The following is an 18,603-nucleotide window of genomic DNA, read 5'->3' as shown; positions in this document are numbered from 1 at the left end:
ATTGAATTCCCATTTCTTTTTTAAAAATATGTATTTTGACTTTTATTTATTGATTTGAGAAAGAGAAACATCAATTTGTTGTTCCACTTATTTATACATTCATTGATTGATTTCTTGTATGTGTCCTGACTGGGGATCAAACCCATAACCTTGGCATATCAGGACAAAGCTCCAACCAACTGAGCTACTTGGCCAATGCCTGCTCTATTCTTTAAAAATTTTATTATTTATTATGGAACAGTTCAAACATATATGTTATACATAACATATAACATATAATACATGATCAGAGATAATTATCAACAATTGTTAATCTTGTTTCATCTGTTCATCCCCATTTATTTGTTTGTTTGTTTATTGTAAGAATTTTAAAACAAATGTCACGTGACATATTGTCATTTTACTCATAAAAAGAAAAAGATTTTGCCATCATGTAAAGTTGTGTCTATTTTGAAGTTGAGTTTACAAGCACTAAACTTCACAGATCTTTAGAGTTCGGTTCAATAAATTATAAAAATTGCATACATCTATGTTACTCAATATAAAATATAGAACACTTCCATGAGTTCAGAAAGTTCTGGTTGTTTTTATAGTACCCTCAAAAGCAGCCACTTTCTGATGTCACCATTGGTTTGTTTGCCTGGTTTTGGGCTTAATATAAAATGAATAAAACAGTATATATTCTTTTATGCCTTGCTGCTTTTACTCAGTATAATGATTTGAGATTTATCCATGTTATATTAGTAATTTGTTCCTTTTTTGTTGTTGTTGTTAATCGTCACCCAAGGATATTTTTTTCCATTGAGTTTTAGAGAGAGTTGAAGTGAGGCAAGTGGAGAGAAAGAGAAACATCTATGTGAGAAAGACAAATCAATTAGTTGCCTCCTGCATGCACCTTGACAGGGACTGGGCGTGGAACCCACAACCCAAGTTCATGCCCTTGATAAGGAATTGAACCCAAAACCCTTTGATGGTCAGGCTGGCGTTCTAACCACTGAGCGAATGGCCAGGGCAGTAATTTCTTTTAACGGCTGAGTAGCATTGTAGTGTGGGACTATATTACAGATTATTTATTCATTCTTCTGTTGACTGACACCTGGACTGTGTCCAGTATTTGGCTAAGATAAATGGGGCTATTATGAGCAGTTTGCATGAGTCTTTTTGTGGAGATACGGTATGTTTTCATCATTTTGACTGAGGAACAGAAATCCTATGCCATAGTGCACATTTCTGTTTAACATTGCTTTTCAAAAGTTATCCAGTGTGACTGCACAATTTTACACTCTCCCAAGCACTGTATGAGAGTTTCCCCCACCCCCATTCTGGCTAACATTTGAAATTGCCTGTCTTTTTATTTCAACAATTCCAGTAGATGCAATATGAAAATATGTTTAACATGACTTACAGAAAATATTTTGAAAAGGACTGACTTTTTATTCTTTCAGAATATGCTTATCGACGTGAAATCCCAGAGGCTGTGGGCCTCCCAAGTATTCCTGTTCATCCGATTGGGTACTTCGATGCACAGAAGCTCCTGGAGTAAGTTTGTAAGAAACAATCAGATGGCGTACTTCTCTTTATTCTCTTTAAAGTCTTCAACTTTTAAACTTTTATCTCCACTATTTGATATTGAAATTCTCCGAGGTGGGTGAAACACTTAATTGTATCACCATTTTATAGAACAATGGTTCTGTTCTGGAATTTACTTTACATATCAGTGTGTCCTGTGTGACAGCCATGAAAATGAGCCTTTTGGGTCTCCAAATGCCGGGAGCATAACTGATCAATTGCTCCAGCCACTGTACCTTGAAATGCATCCCCCTGTTTGTGTCAGGGCCATGTTTCCCACAGCTGTTCCCAGTCAGTGCCTGAGTGCCTCAGGGATGCTAAACCAGGCCCCTTATGGAAAGCACCGGACTCTTCTGATGGGAAATTTTGGCCGAGGACTCCCCAATATCCTTGCTTAACTCGATGCTACCACCCAGCACTCTTTTCTTCTTCTCTTCCTTTTTACCCCATATCAGACCTGCATAGGAGTCCAGTGGCTTTCTCAGTCTTCCCTACATCCCTTGCTATTTTCCGCAGGGGTCTCTCCACTAATAAATCGCCTACTCATCTAATCCTCTTACTGTCTACTTCTTGAGGACCTGGAATAACTCACTGATAACAATGTCCATTTTGTTTTCCTTCCTATTCCTCTTCCCTCTATGCTTTCATTATTGAAATGTCTCCAAATGTGTTATTGCTTAACCTGGCATGGGGACTCTTTTTCCTTTCTCACCCTGCTTTCTCCTTTCTGCATGTCCCTCTTCTTCCTTATCCTTTAAGACCGAGAGAACATTGACTTCTGAAAGTAGAATTGCTACCACAGTGTCTGGCCAGTTAGTCAGTTGTCTGGCCAGTTGTCTTTGAGTTCAAGACATTCTTGATCTTATTTTAGTGACTATGAGAAAACCCTATAAAGCCTAGTGCGGTGCCCTCATTTTTTACAGATGAGGAGGCTGCCATCTGGTAGTGGAAAACTATAAACTACACAAATCTCCAATAATTGACAAGTAGTCAAATACCTCACAGGCTATGATAGTACCGGAAACCATTAAAATGCACATTGTACAGGAATACTTACTGATATGGAAACATGCATATGCTATATTATTAAGAGAAAAAATAGATTTCAAACAATGTATAGTATAATTGAAATTATGTAAAAGGAAATACATTGATACAGTTCAAAATTCAAAGGGGTATACAGTAAAAAGTTTCCCTTTGACCCATTTCCATCCCAAAGGAATTCAATGTTATTAGTGTAGAACATATCACTATAGAAATATTTATGTATAACCAAGCATGTGTATATATTCTTCACCTGCCTAATATAACATCTTTTGCATAATTAATTCTTTTCTGTTTTGACTATTGATTATGCTTTTTTGCCAATGTAAAAATGACTACTCATGTTATTTGATGGTTTGTATGTAAAATTGTATTGTATGACTTTGCTGTGTTACCTAATCTAAGCCTCAGGCTCCTCATCTGTGAAGTGGAGATGATAGCACTGACTTCATAAGAGTTGTAGTAAGGATTTATTTTTTTTAAATATTTTTTAAAGAGAGAGAGAAACATGGATATGATAGTCAAACATCCATTGGCTGCCTCCTGGACTCCCCTTATCCCCCTACAGGGATCGAGTCAAAACCCAGGCATGTACCTTGGCTGGGAATCGAACCAATAACCCTTCAGTGCACAGGAAGATGACTAACCAACTAAGCCATACTGGCCAGGACTGAAGTAAAGAGTTAAATGGCATATTATCTGCAAAGCACTTTGCACTCTTGCTGACTCATAGAAACTATTATGAACAGACACTCAAGAAAGCAAGTTTATTGACATTTTAACTTGCAACTTCAAAATTACCTTCAGCTAATAATACTTTTTTGTGTTCAACAGAAAAATGGGTGGAATGGCACCTCCAGACAGCAGTTGGAAAGGAAGTCTCAAAGTGCCCTACAATGTTGGACCTGGCTTTACTGGAAACTTCTCTACACAGTTAAGAGCCTCCTTTTATTTTAACTCTCTTTAGGGGGAGGACACCTTTTTTTCCAACTAAAATATACACAATTATAGAGGATGACTAAGAAAAGTAAAACCTATCTAGTATCAGCAGGAAACAAAATCACAGGTTGAAAGGACTACACTTACATAATTATAGTCGGACAGGTGGCCAATGTAATTTTTGCCTGTGTGCCTTTAGAAATCTTATAAACAATAATGTAAGATTTGAAAATTGTGGGTGGTAATCTGTCAACCAGTAATTTTTTAATGTGTTCTTTATATTTGCATTAGAAAAGTCAAGATGCACATCCATTCCAACAATAAAGTGACAAGAATTTACAATGTCATTGGAACTCTCAGAGGAACAGTGGAACCAGGTAAGTTAATCAGCATGTAGTAAATGAGCAACTTTTCTTTGCCAGGTACGTACTGCTCCAAGCTTTGGGTCTATCAGGTGAGCAAAGCAAAGCAACTCTTTGTCCCAATGGAACTCATAGAAATACAAAACACATAAATATGAGCTAATTTTGTATTGTGATATATGTTGTTAAAAAAAAGAGAGAGAGAGAAGTGAATGGTGGGGCTAGGTTGATAAAGTGTGCACGCTTTGCTTAGAGGATCAAGGGAGGAAGCACAGGGAGAGATAAATTTTAGGTGTTTTTTGGATTTGTTTACCACACAGTTTTGCATGGGTAAATATCTTCATGCTAACTATAAATATCTATATAAAAGATAGCACTAGAGCTCTGGCTCATGTGGCTCAGTTGGTTTGATTTCTGGTCAGAGCACATTCCTGTGTTTCGGGTTGAATCCCCAGTAGAGGGCGTGCAGGAGGCAGCTGATTGATGTTTCACACTCACATTAATGTTTCTCTGTCTCTCCCTCTCCTTTCCTCCCTATGAATGAATTATAAAGTCTTTAAAAAGAGATAGCACTCAGAAAATTAAAGTAACTTTGAATTAATAATTTTTTTTACATTGAAGTTGATGAAATATATAGACACATGATTTCCCAAGGATTTCAGGTGTTCTGGGGATTAATATATCTTATAAAGAGTCTTACTTCATTATGTTCCAGTTCCTTAAAAATTATTGGGTTATATATTTTTTACCGAAACAGATCTAATTAAATTGTATATCTTTCTTACAAGCAGCCAGTGCTTTCCTTCAGTGATCAAGAATGTTGATATGCTCCAATGAAAACTAAACAATATATAACTGGCTATTCGTTGAATTTTACTGAGAGTACCTATTTTTTTTGCCAGCTCTATGCTAAGCATTGGGGATGGTGGGATAAAAAAAAAAAAAAGACATCATCTGGGAACAAGGAGCTAATGGCTGGGCGGGGGGCCATACATTTAAGTGTGGTAAATGCTTTTTCAGGTATGAAAAGATTGCCTGAGGGCTGGGTAGAGAAGCAATTCCCTCTTCCTATGGAAACTAGGAATGGTTCATAAAGGGGGAAAATCTTTGACCCAAATCTTAAAAATAAATAGGAGTAGGAAGTGGAGGACTTGGTATGTGGCCACTGTGTTCTCTTCATCTGGAAATAGTGCTAAGTAGGTAAGAGAGGAGTAATAGAGAATTATGTAAAGATGTGAATAGGATAGTGTTATACTTATCATTACATATATACTTGTAATTGCTATAATACTATATATTTGCTTATCACTCATATTTTATTCATACATCAAAATCAGAAAAAATACATTATGTGTTTACACACGTGTTCAGGAACCATGCTATTTTCCTCTGAGTCTTTTTTTAAAATTTAATTTATTGATGAAAGAGAGAAAGAGAGAAAGAAACATCAATTTGATGTTTTACTGATTTACACATTCATTGGTTTATTGTTATATGTGCCCTGACTGGGGATTGACCGGAAACCTTGGCATATCAGGACGATGCTCTAACCAACTGAGCTACCTTGCCAGCACTTTCTTTGAGTCTTGATGCTCTGTGATCCGATGCTCTGGAATCACTTGCAGTGTGCTTTGTTACTGATTTGGAATGACAAGTAATCTTGCAATGATGCTTTTTAGACAGATATGTCATTCTTGGAGGTCACCGTGACTCATGGGTGTTTGGTGGCATTGACCCTCAGAGTGGAGCAGCTGTTGTTCACGAAATTGTGAGGAGTTTTGGAATTCTGAAAAAAGAAGGTAATGTAAGTGAAGAGTAAAAATACCTACTTCTTTGAGTCTCAGTTTAGTTCTCTGTTGAGTGAGTGTAAAAATGTCACCTCATAGGTTTGTATGAAGGGTGAACTGACAGGATACATGCAGACTGTGTCATCTGAGTAGCATAGAGTACTTAGTAGTAGCACAGAATAGCTTTCAATGAACTGTGCTATATTACTTATGTTGGTTAGTTAGTTATATTGTTTATTCATGCTTGCATTTATATAGTAATATTTACTTTATTGATATTTATATATTAAACTATAATCTGAAATAAAGGGATTACACCGTAAGTGGTTGCTCTTAGCAACTGAGAAGATGGAGATGGTTTTCCTCACAGAAGAGTACACACCAGAATTAGGTCAGGAGCCAAAGCTTCCTGGCCTGGGCACTGTGAGCAGAAGTTCCTGGGCTCTTCCAGCCTCACACCTCAGGTCAACTGTACTAAGCAACTGAGGAGATCAAAGCTTTTCAGAAAAATACTGGCCTTCTCGACTAATGAGATACTGTCAAAAATTCAATATCTGCATATTCGTAAACCCCAAGCTTTGGATTGCTCTCCAGAATTTAGGTTTATATTCTTAGCACCATTACTTCAGTCATTTTAAATCTTCATATAAAATCCAAATGAAGTTTAGTTTAAATAGTTGCTTTTTAAAATAATGATTATACAACGAAAGCAGAAAGTCCACTCTGTTTACTGACCCTGTGAACAAGGTGTCTTGGGGCTGTAAATGTGATCCCTATTTTTTTTTTAGCAATAAGAAAACAACCGTAAAAAACATGTTAAATTTGCATATCAGAGAAATGGTGCTTTCACATGTGTTGTCTATTTGGAACTCGTAGACGCCAGGGAGAAGTTAACCTACTTACTTCTATTCTCACTTTACAATGAAGATAACCAAGGTTTACAGAACCAGGGAACTCACTTAAGGTTCTATAGCTAGTGTGTGGCACAGACAGAGAACCAGGCCTTAAACTCAAATTTCTGGCTACCAGTCCACAAAACCATGATATCGCTCTTTAAAATAAAGTGTAAAGGTGCTTTTTCCCCCCCACACAGCTATGTTATATTTTTAGAAAACAAAATTATGGAGACCTGAATTTGCATAGTTTATGAATTCGATAGTATTTAATATTATTACAAAATCTTTCATGATTTTGTAAGACTTCCTGTGTTAAGCACAAAACATCACTGGGATCATAGAGCGTGCCAAAGAATGCAAAGATGAAGAATAATATTAAGTGAAATTTGAATGATGCTATTAAGAAACATGACAAAAATGAAACACTGAACTCAACTCATATAGGGATACGTCTTCTGAATAAGCACAAATGAAATAGTTATTAAAATAATGGAAACTTACCTTTTTTGGATCACTTATTAAGCGCTATATTTATAAATACTAACCATTTAATCCTTCCAACAACCAAGTAGTATCTTTACCTTGTTGTTCCTGGCATACCGATGAAGAAACAGAGGTTTAGTAAGTTTGAATGGCTTTCCCTTGGTCAGTTAGTGGAAGAACCAAGGTTTGACATAAGTTCTTTCTTTCACACCAGTGTTACTCCAAGCCAGTGGTCGGCAAACTCATTAGTCAACAGAGCCAAATATCAACAGTACAACGATTGAAATTTCTTTTGAGAGCCAATTTTTTAAACTTAAACTCTATAGGTAGGTACATTGTTATTAACTTAATTAGGGTACTCCTAAGGCTTAGGAAGAGCCACTCTCAAGGGGCCAAAGAGCTGCATGTGTCTCGCGAGCCACAGTTTGCTGACCATGGCGTCCAAGCTATACTATCTTCCTGTTGAATTTTATGTAGGTTTCAGTAGCCACAGACATTGGCATTGTTAACTGAGCTTCTGTTGAGGAATCCTGGCACAGTTGAGTGAAATCATACAACCAGCTGACACTGAACAATCACATGATGCCAGAACAACAAACAGGAAGAGCTGTCAAGTTGTATCTGCTCTCTAAACACAGACCACATCGAGCACTGTCTTCTTCCGCTCTAGGCAGCTGCGGGCCACAGATGGTTTCCTATGCTCGGCCAAAAATTTATAAACCTAAACAATCCATGGTTTTGTTTGTTGTTATTCCTGTTGGGCTTGGCAATGTCTTGGATAAAGTTTTCATTTTTTTCAGCACTTAAATGTATATACATACTATTTTAGGCTGGAGGCCTAGAAGAACAATTTTGTTTGCAAGCTGGGATGCAGAAGAATTTGGTCTTCTTGGTTCTACTGAGTGGGCAGAGGTTAGTTGATCGTTTGCTACAATATATATTTTCATAATAAGACAACAGTTTGAACTTAATTCTCAAGGATATGAATGTAACACGTGAATCCAGTGAAGCAATATATCTGTGTTCAAAAATCAACAATAAAGATATCTGTGTCACCAAGAACTAAGTTCCATTTGAACATTTCAGTGCCAGTTAATGTCTGTTGTCAAAATAACTTTACTTTCTGGGAGTGTGATAGGAACTAAGTAAATTCACTAGAAACCCAACAGCAAAATAAGATACCATGTTTCTGTTACCCTTTCCAAATTAGCTCCTAGAGCTAAGCACGTTGAAATAACTCCTGAGCTTGTGTAGTAAGGTATATCTTTCACAGCTATCTTCTCTATATCTTAATGACCTACTCTGAATTAAATCATGCTTAATTATCTTCTCTATATCATAATGACCTACTCTGAACTAAATCATGCTAAGAGTGAGGCATGAAGTCCCACCACATAATATTTATGAGGCCTCTTGGAAAGTAATTTTTACCTGCATGTATTGTTGGCTTTGTGTAATAGGCATTAGCTATAAATACGTGCAAAGTTGACACTGATTCCATTTACTTCAAGTCATGCAACGATATTTATTGGGCTCCTATTACACTTCATAAATTATGGGAAGCCCTGTAACCTTCAATTTTCTTTTGGGGAAAAATAAAAGTAGTATTTCTGTAGACAAAGTTTATGTTGGCATCAGGAAGAGCCTAACTATGTTAAGATTGTCATTTGTCTCTTTCAAACTGTTTTCACCATGTAGAGTTGCATTGTTTTTCTGTTTTCTTTCTTATATTCAAGATGCTTAGGAAATTGCACATTTAAGAGATTCAGAATCCATTTGAAACCTTAAAAGAAACTGCTACACTTCCTTTTGTTTTAAAACTGCAATGGTCAATGTTGACCAGTAGGTGGTGGCATCCTACAGGAGAACTGCATATTTCAGGGTAGAGGACACTGATGTTCACATATTTTTAATGGGTATATTTGAAATAACTCATTCCCTGTGGATCAGGCAAGATTCTGTACTTAAATAATGAGATACTCATGAGAAGACTTCCACTGAAATGATCTCTTAGGTCGTTCGTATTTACTAAGAGATAATTTTGATAATCTTATATGTCAAATTTGTGGATAATTTGGGCCAGTCCAGTTCAGTTCATAAACCTGAACACATTTAATGGAGGTGTGCATTTTTTAAGGGGGAAGGTATGGCTGTATGTTTATGCTTTTCCTTCTTTCATATTATAGGAGAATTCCAGACTCCTTCAGGAGCGTGGTGTGGCCTATATTAACGCAGATTCTTCTATAGAAGGTGAATATCACTGGTCTCCTAGGAAAAGATGGGATCACAGAAGTAGGAGCAGTTTAGTTCATACACGAATAAGAAGGCAAATTGATTGGCATGTGGTTAGGGCATCTGCTGTTGCTTTGTCAGGCTCCTGCCCCTGACTCAGCGGCTTTGAGCCCCAGAGAGCTAATTTGGGAAAGCTGCACTCTGCTTCAACAGGCATATTACCTTGTATAGAGTAGGACTTCAGTAAATGCCTGTGAAATGAATAAGTATATCATGGGACTAAAGATTCCAATGGTTTTAGAATGAGGTAGCACAAGAGGTAGGATTTTGTTCTTGTTCTCAGACTAATGGATGTTTGTTTATTTAAAAAATGTTTTTCAATTACAGTTGATATTCACTGCTAGTTTGAACATACTGTGTTTAGACTTTTATATAACTTACCAAGTGGTCCCCCGATAAGTCTAGTGCCCATCTGGCACCATATACAGTTAGTACAGTGTTATTGACTATTTTCCCTGTGCTGTACTTTGCATCCCCATGACTATTAGGTAACTGCCAATTTGTATCTCTCTGTCCCTTCACCTTTTTCACTCCGCCCTCAACCCCTTTTGATGAAGGCATGTTGGCCTTTACGTTTTCTTCTTTGTTCACATATGTGAGCTACGTTGTCTCCTAACTTAGTCCACACAGTGCATTTCTGTTATTCTTTCCTCCTCGTCTTAGGTTCATGGCTAAGGGCCTGGCCTTCTTCCTGTCATCCTCACTTCCTAGTTGTGTGACCTCAGATTGTTACTTTCTGTGTCTCAGTTTTCTCACCTGTATATGGCGTTACTAAAAGCACATACCTTAAAAGGCTCTTGTGAGGGCAAAAGTGGTTTATATTTGCAAAACTCCCAGACCTTTGTCCTGCACAGAGTGACTCCTCAAAAATGTTAGCTTGTATTATTATTACCCTCACTTAAAAACACACAGTAAAATGAGACACTTGGCCACACTGAATAAACACTCCATAACTCCATATATTTTTCCAAAGTAGCATACTCTTCTCTTTATTGCTAGTCTTTTTTAAGATTTGGTTTTTAATGTTTTTTTAATTTTATTTTTTTTATCATCCTGTCTGTCCTTTTTAATGCAGATTTTTAAATCATTGGATTTTACTGATTATGTCATTCTCTGTTGTAAAATGCTACCTTGGCCTGGCTGGTGTGGCTCAGTGGTTGAGCATCCACCTATGAATTAGGAAGTCACAGTTTGATTCTCGGTCAGGGCACATGCCTGGGGTGTGGGCTTGATCCCCTGTGGGGGCATGCAGGAGGCAGCTAATCAATGATGTTCCTCTCTCATTGATGTTTCTCTCTCTCTCTCTCTCCCTCTCTTTCTCTAAGAAAAAAAAAAATCAATAAAACAACATAGTTTAAAAATAATAATAAAATAAAATGCTGCATTGTCTCCCCATCATGTTCAAGGTCAAGAACAAATGACACAAACGTATATAGAATTTAGGTCCCACAAATCCACAGTGTAGTTTTCTTAAGTGCATTATATATAAAAGTTTTATACTTATAATAACCCTGTGAGGTAAGCATTGTTATCCCTCTTGTACAGAAGAGAGAACTGAGATTCAGAGGGATTAAGCAACTTTCCCAAGATCACCCAGATTGTAAAGAGTGGGGCTGAGAGTCAAGGCAAACTGGTCTGTTTCAACTTTATCTTGCTAACCACTACATTCTTCCTACCTCATACGGGTTTTTGTTATCATATGACAGATAAATGTTTCTGCCTCTTGCCTTTTTGTTCAAAGAAAACCACTGGGAAAACATGAAATTAGGCCAGAGGTCTAAGAGAAGTGGGAGAGTAAGTCATGCAGCTCTCACGCCGGACACTGTTCCAGGCTGAGGGAACAGTCTGTACAAAGGTCCCGAGAAGGCGTCTGTGTGGGCAGAGTGGGAGGTGAAGGTTTGGGCAGGTCACCTGAGGTGGCTTCATCTTTCGCACTGAGGACGATGAGTTTTGATTGGACTCAGGTTTTAAAAGGATCATTTGACTAAGGAATTAAGAGTGGTCTTTGAATGAAAGAAATAAAATTTAAAAAAATGAAATAAAAAATAATCAAACTTCTGGTCTTTCAGGAAACTACACTCTGAGAGTCGATTGTACTCCACTGATGTACAGCCTGGTATACAACCTAACAAAGGAGGTACAAATAATTACATATAATTTGAGAAACTGAGACTTGGTTCTGGGGTTTAATTCCTTAATTTTAAAACTGGTTTATACTCCTTAATATAATGAATGATATCAAGTAATTCCGGATGCCGGAAGACAAAGTTTCTGATTGAGGAAGAACATAATTAAATACACACCGAGTGCTGGCGGCCAGGGACAAAGCAATCTGGGGAAGAGGCTAGGTGAGAACATGCACCCCTTTCCTGACTTCCTGACCTGGGCTCCATTCCATGGAATCCTACTGGGCTGGGCTGACAGCTCAAGTTCTCTTATGCTGAAAGCAGCTCCAGGTACTGAACTTGGTGGACAGGTGATGCCTAAATCCATAAAGGACAGGCAACTCTTCACTTGAGTTCTCCTGCCTCATAAAACCATTATTCCTGAAGTTAGTCAAAATGAATGAGTTTTTGGAGTGGCAGATTTTTCTTGTTACTGCAAATTTGCATTGGAAAGGGGGGAAAAAAGACTTGCCCGTTTAATAAAATTATTAATTGAAATGTAATTACCAAGAAAAGCTTAATGCCCTAGCCAGTTTGACTAAGTTGATAGAACATCTGTTGACCCATGAACTGAAGGGTCTCAGGTTTGATTCTGGTCAAGGGCATGTACGTCAGGGTCCCGGCCTGGGTCCTGGTTGGGGCACATGCAGGAGGCAACCAATCGATGTGTTTCTCTCACATCAGTGTTTCTCTCTGTCTTTCCCTCTCTTTTCCACTCTTTCTCTCTAATCAATGGAAAATATCCGTGGGTGAGGATTAACAACAACAAAAAAGAAAAAATACAATATTTCCCCTCAGGTAGTGATTTTAAGTAAGACAAATATCACTAAACTTTGGTTTCAAAAGCATGGAATTTAATCTTATAAATTAGCATTTCCTATAGGACTAGAAAAAATTAATTTGAAAAATATATTTTATGTTGTTACTTAAAAGCTCCATCATTTACCTGCAGTTTTGTCAATTCTCATAAAGTGCATAAAATTTTAAATATCTGAAACAGCATATTTCAGTGAGTTCCCACTGTTCATGTAACTTAAGGTAAATGCTAAAGACACTTGGCAGCTGTATTTGTTTACTAGACAGGCGGCCCTCTGGGACAATTGCATTAACACTACTTTCTAGGTCAACTTTGAAATGATGTGATGATTGACAATTTTGGGTTTTGTTTGATTCTGTTTTGTTTGTTTTGGGAAAGTAAATTGCAACATTTCAACTTTTAGTAATAAACAGAGAATTTAGTCTTATGTTTTTACACTGTTCCAAATTTGCATTTCTTAGAATAAATGGAGTGATACTGTCCATTATACCAAAGTGTTGTAAATTTATCAGCTTCAGGAAAATTTTGTTGCTGTATTTATTGATAGTTTACAAGTTAAGATGTAGCATAACTTCTCTCTTCTCACACTTATGCGAATTTGTGTCCCCATAGACCTTCGTATGTACCTCTGTTACAGCACTAAACACATTGAATTCAATATTCTTACTTACATTTCCCATTAGTGGAGAGTTTAAAAAGTGTCTTATTGAACTTGGTATTCCTGGCCTTCACATCAAGTCTTAAACAGCATAGGTATAGGCGTTTAAAAATTGTATTTGCTGAAAAATAGAACATAAAAATTTTATTAAATATAAAATTAAAAAAATCTATACCATTTATTGTTCAATAACCTATGAATAACTAGGGAATATTAATTAAAGTTTATTTGCTAAGTGGTTTTGCCATCACATTTCATGTTCTGAGTCTAGAATTCAACAATAGGTCATATTTTACTCCGTTTTCTCATCTGTAAAACCAGAAAATGTATTTAAAGCCCAGTATTAACGCAATTACAATATATAATCAATTAATTAAATAAAATATTAATGCATTTATTTTGTTATGCATTACTTAATGACTTTAGCAACTGTGTTGGAAAAGAAGCAATATTAAAAGAAACTAGCTTACTTCTTTACCATTTTTTTTAATAAGAGGAGAAATAATGTTTTTGAGAGTAGCCCCCCTTAAAGCAGAAAAAGAGGTAAATATTTTTTGCTTAATATAACGATTCCTTTGAATATAGTGGCTTGGTATACTATGTGTAGCCTCTTTTCCATACATTCCATGTATTATTTATAGTAGTTGCACTTGTATATTTCAAGTAATGAGCATTTTCCCATATTGTCAGAAACTCATTATTGTAAATCTTAATGACTGCTAAGGTACAAATTGCTTCCCTTGTTTTTTGGTGGTTTTTTTTGTTTGTTTGTTTAATCCTCACCTAAGGGTGTGTTCATTGATTTTAGATAAAGAAAAGGAGAGAGAGAGAGGGCAGGGGGGAGGGACGGGGGAGAGGCACCTTGATGTAAGAGAGAAACATGGATTGGTTGCCCCTGTTCACATCCTGACTGGGGATTGAACCTGCAACCTAGGTATGTGCCCTGACCATGAATCAAATTCCCAAAACCTTTTTGGTGTTGGGGTGACACTCCAACCAACTGAGCAACCTGACCAGGGTACTTCTCTTGTTTTGCTGAGTACAGTTTAGCTACTCAATTCCTGGTTAATGGACATTCAGATTTAAAAACATCTGATTCATAGGTATTTCTCTCTCTCTCTCTCTCTCTCTCTCTCTCTCTCTCTCTCTCTCTCTCTAACTTGTGCAGCTCCAAAGTCCTGATGAAGGCTTTGAAGGCAGATCTCTCTATGAGAGCTGGAATAAAAAAAGCCCTTCACCAGAGCTCATTGGCATGCCCAGGTAAACCATCAAACAAGCCAAAAGACAAAACTCTCTACCGAATTTAGTATGGGATTGTGTTGGAAATAAAACAGTATTTTTTTCAATCATTAATAAAAACTTTATTTGTTTTAAAAATTCTCTAACATTTGATAAAGGAAAAGTGATGTTGAGGTTCTCAAATAAAATATTACTGTGTATGGGTTTGAAGATAAATCTGTAGGTCATCAAGAGATGCTTTCCTTTTGAATAGACAGTATATATGCATGGTAAATAGAAGAATTTAATGGTGGAGAGTAAGTCTCCTCATATTTTCCCTACTGGCTCTATACATTATCTTATTTTCTGAACACCATACAATTAACAAATATTTTAGTTACTCGAAGAAAAATATAGACACTATTGCAGTTCTGGTTGTGTAAATCAAAATCAATTTAAACTGCAATAGGATATACAAAGCATTATTTATTTGAGTAAAAAGGACCGGCAGTCCTAAGGATATTAGGGTTAGAGATTTTAGGGGAGGTCCCAGGGGGAAGATCTCAGTAGGATATTCAGCAGCTTTCCAGGTGTGTCCTTTCAGGGTCAGGGTCTGATTGATTGGTCGAAGCCAGGACTGGGGGTCATTATTCAATACAGCTGGCCCAGAGGTCAGCTGTGGCATCCCTTGTCTGGTTTTGCTGTCTTTCTGGGCCTGGAGCTGAAATACAACTGGGACCTAGATGTTATCTCTAGGGCAGAAAGTGCAGGAGGCTTCAAAGGCAAGACCAGCCTTATGCTAAGGGAGGATAGGTCACCCTGGGAATGAGATCCCATCCTACGATTGTCTGTTGCTGGGCATCTGGGCTTTTCTGCCCCGGTGACCTTCTGTACCCCGCCCATTGACCTTGCCCTGCTCATGTCTGTCTAACTTCCTACCACAGAACCTAATGCTATCTCCAGATATATAGTGTCAGTATTGAGATGACTGATAGGACACCCTATTGGTTTCCTGAAAACTTGCTTGTTGTTGATATGGGGATAATCCCCTTCCTCCTGTCCCACTCATTGGAATTGGATCCAGGAACCCAAAAGAACAATGGTCACTCTAACAAAATATTCTTAGAGTAGATATTTTGTGATCAAAACTAATATTTCTCTTAAAAGATTTTTCTACGTGTCTATGGTGATACATTTAAAAATTGTATTTAACTTTTACTATAAAAATGATGTTTAATTAATCTTTAGTCTGTACTTGATGAAGAAATCTCACGTAATCCTGAATTTTTTTCCCTACCAGGATTAGCAAGTTGGGATCTGGTAATGATTTTGAGGTGTTCTTCCAAAGACTCGGAATTGCTTCAGGCAGAGCACGGTATACTAAAAATTTGGTAAGTCTATCCATAAGTAATTCAGGATTATTTAGAATATATTTTAGCTAAACAAATCATTCTGAATCAAGAAAAGTGACTGAAGCACTAGAGAAGTGGTTCTCAACCTTCCTAATGCCGTGACCCTTTAATACAGTTCCTCATGTTGTGGTGACTGACCCCCAACCATAAAATTATTTTCGTTGCTACTTCTTAACTGCAATTTTGCTACTCTTATGAATCATAATGTAAATATCTGATATGCAGGATGTATTTTCATTGTTACAAATTGAACATAATTAAAGCATAGTCACAAAACAATATGTAATTATATATGTGTTTTCCGATGGTCTTAGGAGACCCTTGAAGTGAGAGGGAGATAGAAATATCAATGATGAGAGAGAATCATTGATTGGTTGCCACCTGCACACCCCCCACTGAGGACTGAGCCTGCTACCAGGGCACGTGCCCTTGACCAGAACCAAACATGGGACCCCTCTATCCACTGAGCCAAGCCAGGTAGGGCCAACTAATCAGTTTTATGCATTATCCATTTACATCTTACTAGGGATTGATAGGCATTCAGTTTTCTCAAATGGCCTCTACTCTCAACCCGAAAATACTTAATCCTGAACATATTTTCTCGGTATATAGTGACACTATATTTGTGCATTAGAAGACTTTTATTGTTTTCTTCCATGCACCCATAACTAATTTATCACAAACCTTTCAAATATTCAAACACATCAAGTGATGTGGTAGACTTCATTATCCCCCAACATTTGTTTTCTGGTTCCTCTGGGTTCTCTGGTTGTTCTCTCTGCCTGGGACACAGCTCCTGCCTGTGAAATTTTCTTTCAAAGAGAAATCTGAGGGTACCTTCATTTATCTCCTCTATTGCATCTTCTGTTCTCCGGATTGTGTTTCCTCCTCTTTCTTGTATACTCTCTACTTGTTTTGGAGCACATCCTTCAGGCACTATGAAAGCTAAAGACCATGTTATTTATGCCACACACAATTTAGGCCACACACAATTCTTCCATAGTTTAACTGGGCATCAACTTTTGGTTGAAGATGCTGTACCCTCAGAAATTTGAATTCATGGCTTCATTGTTTTTCAGCCTTCAGGATTGCTATTGAGATTTTGGGCCATTTGATCCCAGTTCGTTTGTCTCTGATATTTTTTAAAAGAAGATTTTCAGTATCTTCTCTTTTTTTCTTAGTGAGTGGGAGGGAGTGAGGTGAGGAGAGAGAGAGAAACATTGATGTGAGAGAGACACTGTAATTTTAAATTTGTACTGAATAGCTCTCATAAACGTGTGCATTCACCATTCAGCATGAGCAAACAAATGCACAAGGCTGGGGCGTGGCTTAGTGCACATGAAAAATTGGCCAGCGAGTTTAAAACTGCTGTAGAAATCAGTTCAGTGACAACAGAACCAATTAATGTGTAGGATGCAGTGTGATCATGTACTGATCATTCTTCAAACATTATTTACGAGTGGTGACACTTGGATTTAAATAGGTAGACTATAGTTGTAGATATGTAATATTTCTTTACATCAGCGAAATTATTATAGGGCTGTTTTTTTTTAAACGTATGGCCCATTTTCTAAAATGTGTTAAAATAACAGTGACTTAATAACAAAAAATTAATCTGTTAATTTAATTATAAGCAAATCTAGGTTAAAAGTGTTTTAAAATGAACAGGATGTTAATTTTCACATATCACATAGGGACAGGAACTTTCGTCCATTAAATCCAAAGTCCATAAAATTGAGGGTTTACTGTAGTAAAAACTTGGGACAGGTTTTCATATTATATTAACCTGTTAATAAGTGGCTTATTGAAGTACTTAAATACTTTGCTGTATTTATTAATGACCAAAATAGCCCAGTTAATATTAATAGTAAATATGTATTTTATGTAAATATGTATCTTACAAGAGATATATTTTGTTCTTTGCTTTTTTTTGTAGGCAATAAACAAATTCAGCAGCTATCCACTGTATCACAGTGTTTATGAAACCTATGAATTGGTGGAAAAGTTTTATGATCCAACTTTTAAGTATCACCATGCCGTGGCCCAGGTTCGAGGAGGGATGGTATTTGAACTAGCCAATTCCATCGTGCTCCCTTTCGACTGTCGAGATTATGCCATAGTTTTAAGAAAGTATGCTGACAAAATCTACAACATTTCAATGAAACATCCGCAAGAAATGAAAACATACAGTGTGTCCTTTGGTATGCTACCCATTTTCAGAATTCATTTTCTGTGTGTTTCTGTGAATCTCTAAAATATGATGACCTACCTGAGGTCCATTTTTCATTTATTGTTGTTCTATGTGATCAAATATTTTCTTTACATCTATAAGTGCATTTTTCCCACTTATGCTTATCTGGAAATATATAAAATGTTGATACCTTGTAAAATACAAAGAACAGCTTACACTACTTTTCTCTTTGCTTCAGCTATAGAGCAATACTATTAGGTCCTAATTTCTCTTTCAGATTCACTCTTTTCTGCAGTGAGGAACTTTACAGAAATTGCTTCTAAGTTCAGCGAGAGACTGCAAGACTTGGATAAAAACAAGTATGTTCCACATATACAAGTTTGGTGTTGAAATATCTTTGCAAGTTTTTGTTGCTTCTGTCCCTTCACTCTAAGCATATAAGCATGTGTCTCAAAGAAAGACCCACTTCTGACATCCTGAGTGGCAACGGTGCTGCTGAGAAATGGTGGTGCCTCCTTCACTGCCAACTCATTAGTGCAACATCCCCAGCTGACCATCGAAGGGCCTCCACCGTGTGACCAAAGCCTTCTCCAGCTTTCTCTCTTGTGCTTTCAGTTTCTCTCCATCATACCTCATCCTGAACACACTTTCTTTCTCCTTCTCCTTAAAGGCATTATCTCTGCAAAGAGTTATTTTCTTCCACTTCCACCTGGGAAAATTCTATTTATCTGGAATAACAAATATTGTAAAGACATTATTTTAGGAATAAT

At 37.0% G+C, this 18,603-nt stretch overlaps 1 protein-coding gene across 3 annotated transcripts in view; it reads left to right on the top strand.

Moving 5' to 3' along the window:
* The window catches only part of FOLH1B (folate hydrolase 1B), a 45,934-nt gene that overhangs the window by 21,558 nt on the left and 5,773 nt on the right, over positions 1 to 18,603 (top strand). For 2 of the 3 annotated variants that reach the window (XM_015561347.1, XM_006759757.2), the window contains exons 6-16: positions 1,446 to 1,539; positions 3,448 to 3,546; positions 3,844 to 3,929; positions 5,594 to 5,713; positions 7,910 to 7,992; positions 9,267 to 9,330; positions 11,442 to 11,509; positions 14,181 to 14,272; positions 15,531 to 15,621; positions 17,579 to 17,843; positions 18,111 to 18,192. In XM_015561347.1, coding sequence (XP_015416833.1) covers positions 1,446 to 1,539; positions 3,448 to 3,546; positions 3,844 to 3,929; positions 5,594 to 5,713; positions 7,910 to 7,992; positions 9,267 to 9,330; positions 11,442 to 11,509; positions 14,181 to 14,272; positions 15,531 to 15,621; positions 17,579 to 17,843; positions 18,111 to 18,192 — 1,144 coding nt within the window. The remainder of the gene's footprint in view (positions 1 to 1,445; positions 1,540 to 3,447; positions 3,547 to 3,843; positions 3,930 to 5,593; positions 5,714 to 7,909; positions 7,993 to 9,266; positions 9,331 to 11,441; positions 11,510 to 14,180; positions 14,273 to 15,530; positions 15,622 to 17,578; positions 17,844 to 18,110; positions 18,193 to 18,603) is intronic. The other variant, XM_015561348.1, reaches the window with a different exon arrangement.

Source organism: Myotis davidii, unplaced genomic scaffold (assembly GCF_000327345.1).
Source record: "Myotis davidii unplaced genomic scaffold, ASM32734v1 scaffold657, whole genome shotgun sequence".
Taxonomy (NCBI): domain Eukaryota; kingdom Metazoa; phylum Chordata; class Mammalia; order Chiroptera; family Vespertilionidae; genus Myotis; species Myotis davidii.
Note: the sequence above shows the minus strand (reverse complement) of the source record. Positions and strands in the feature narration are given on the sequence as shown.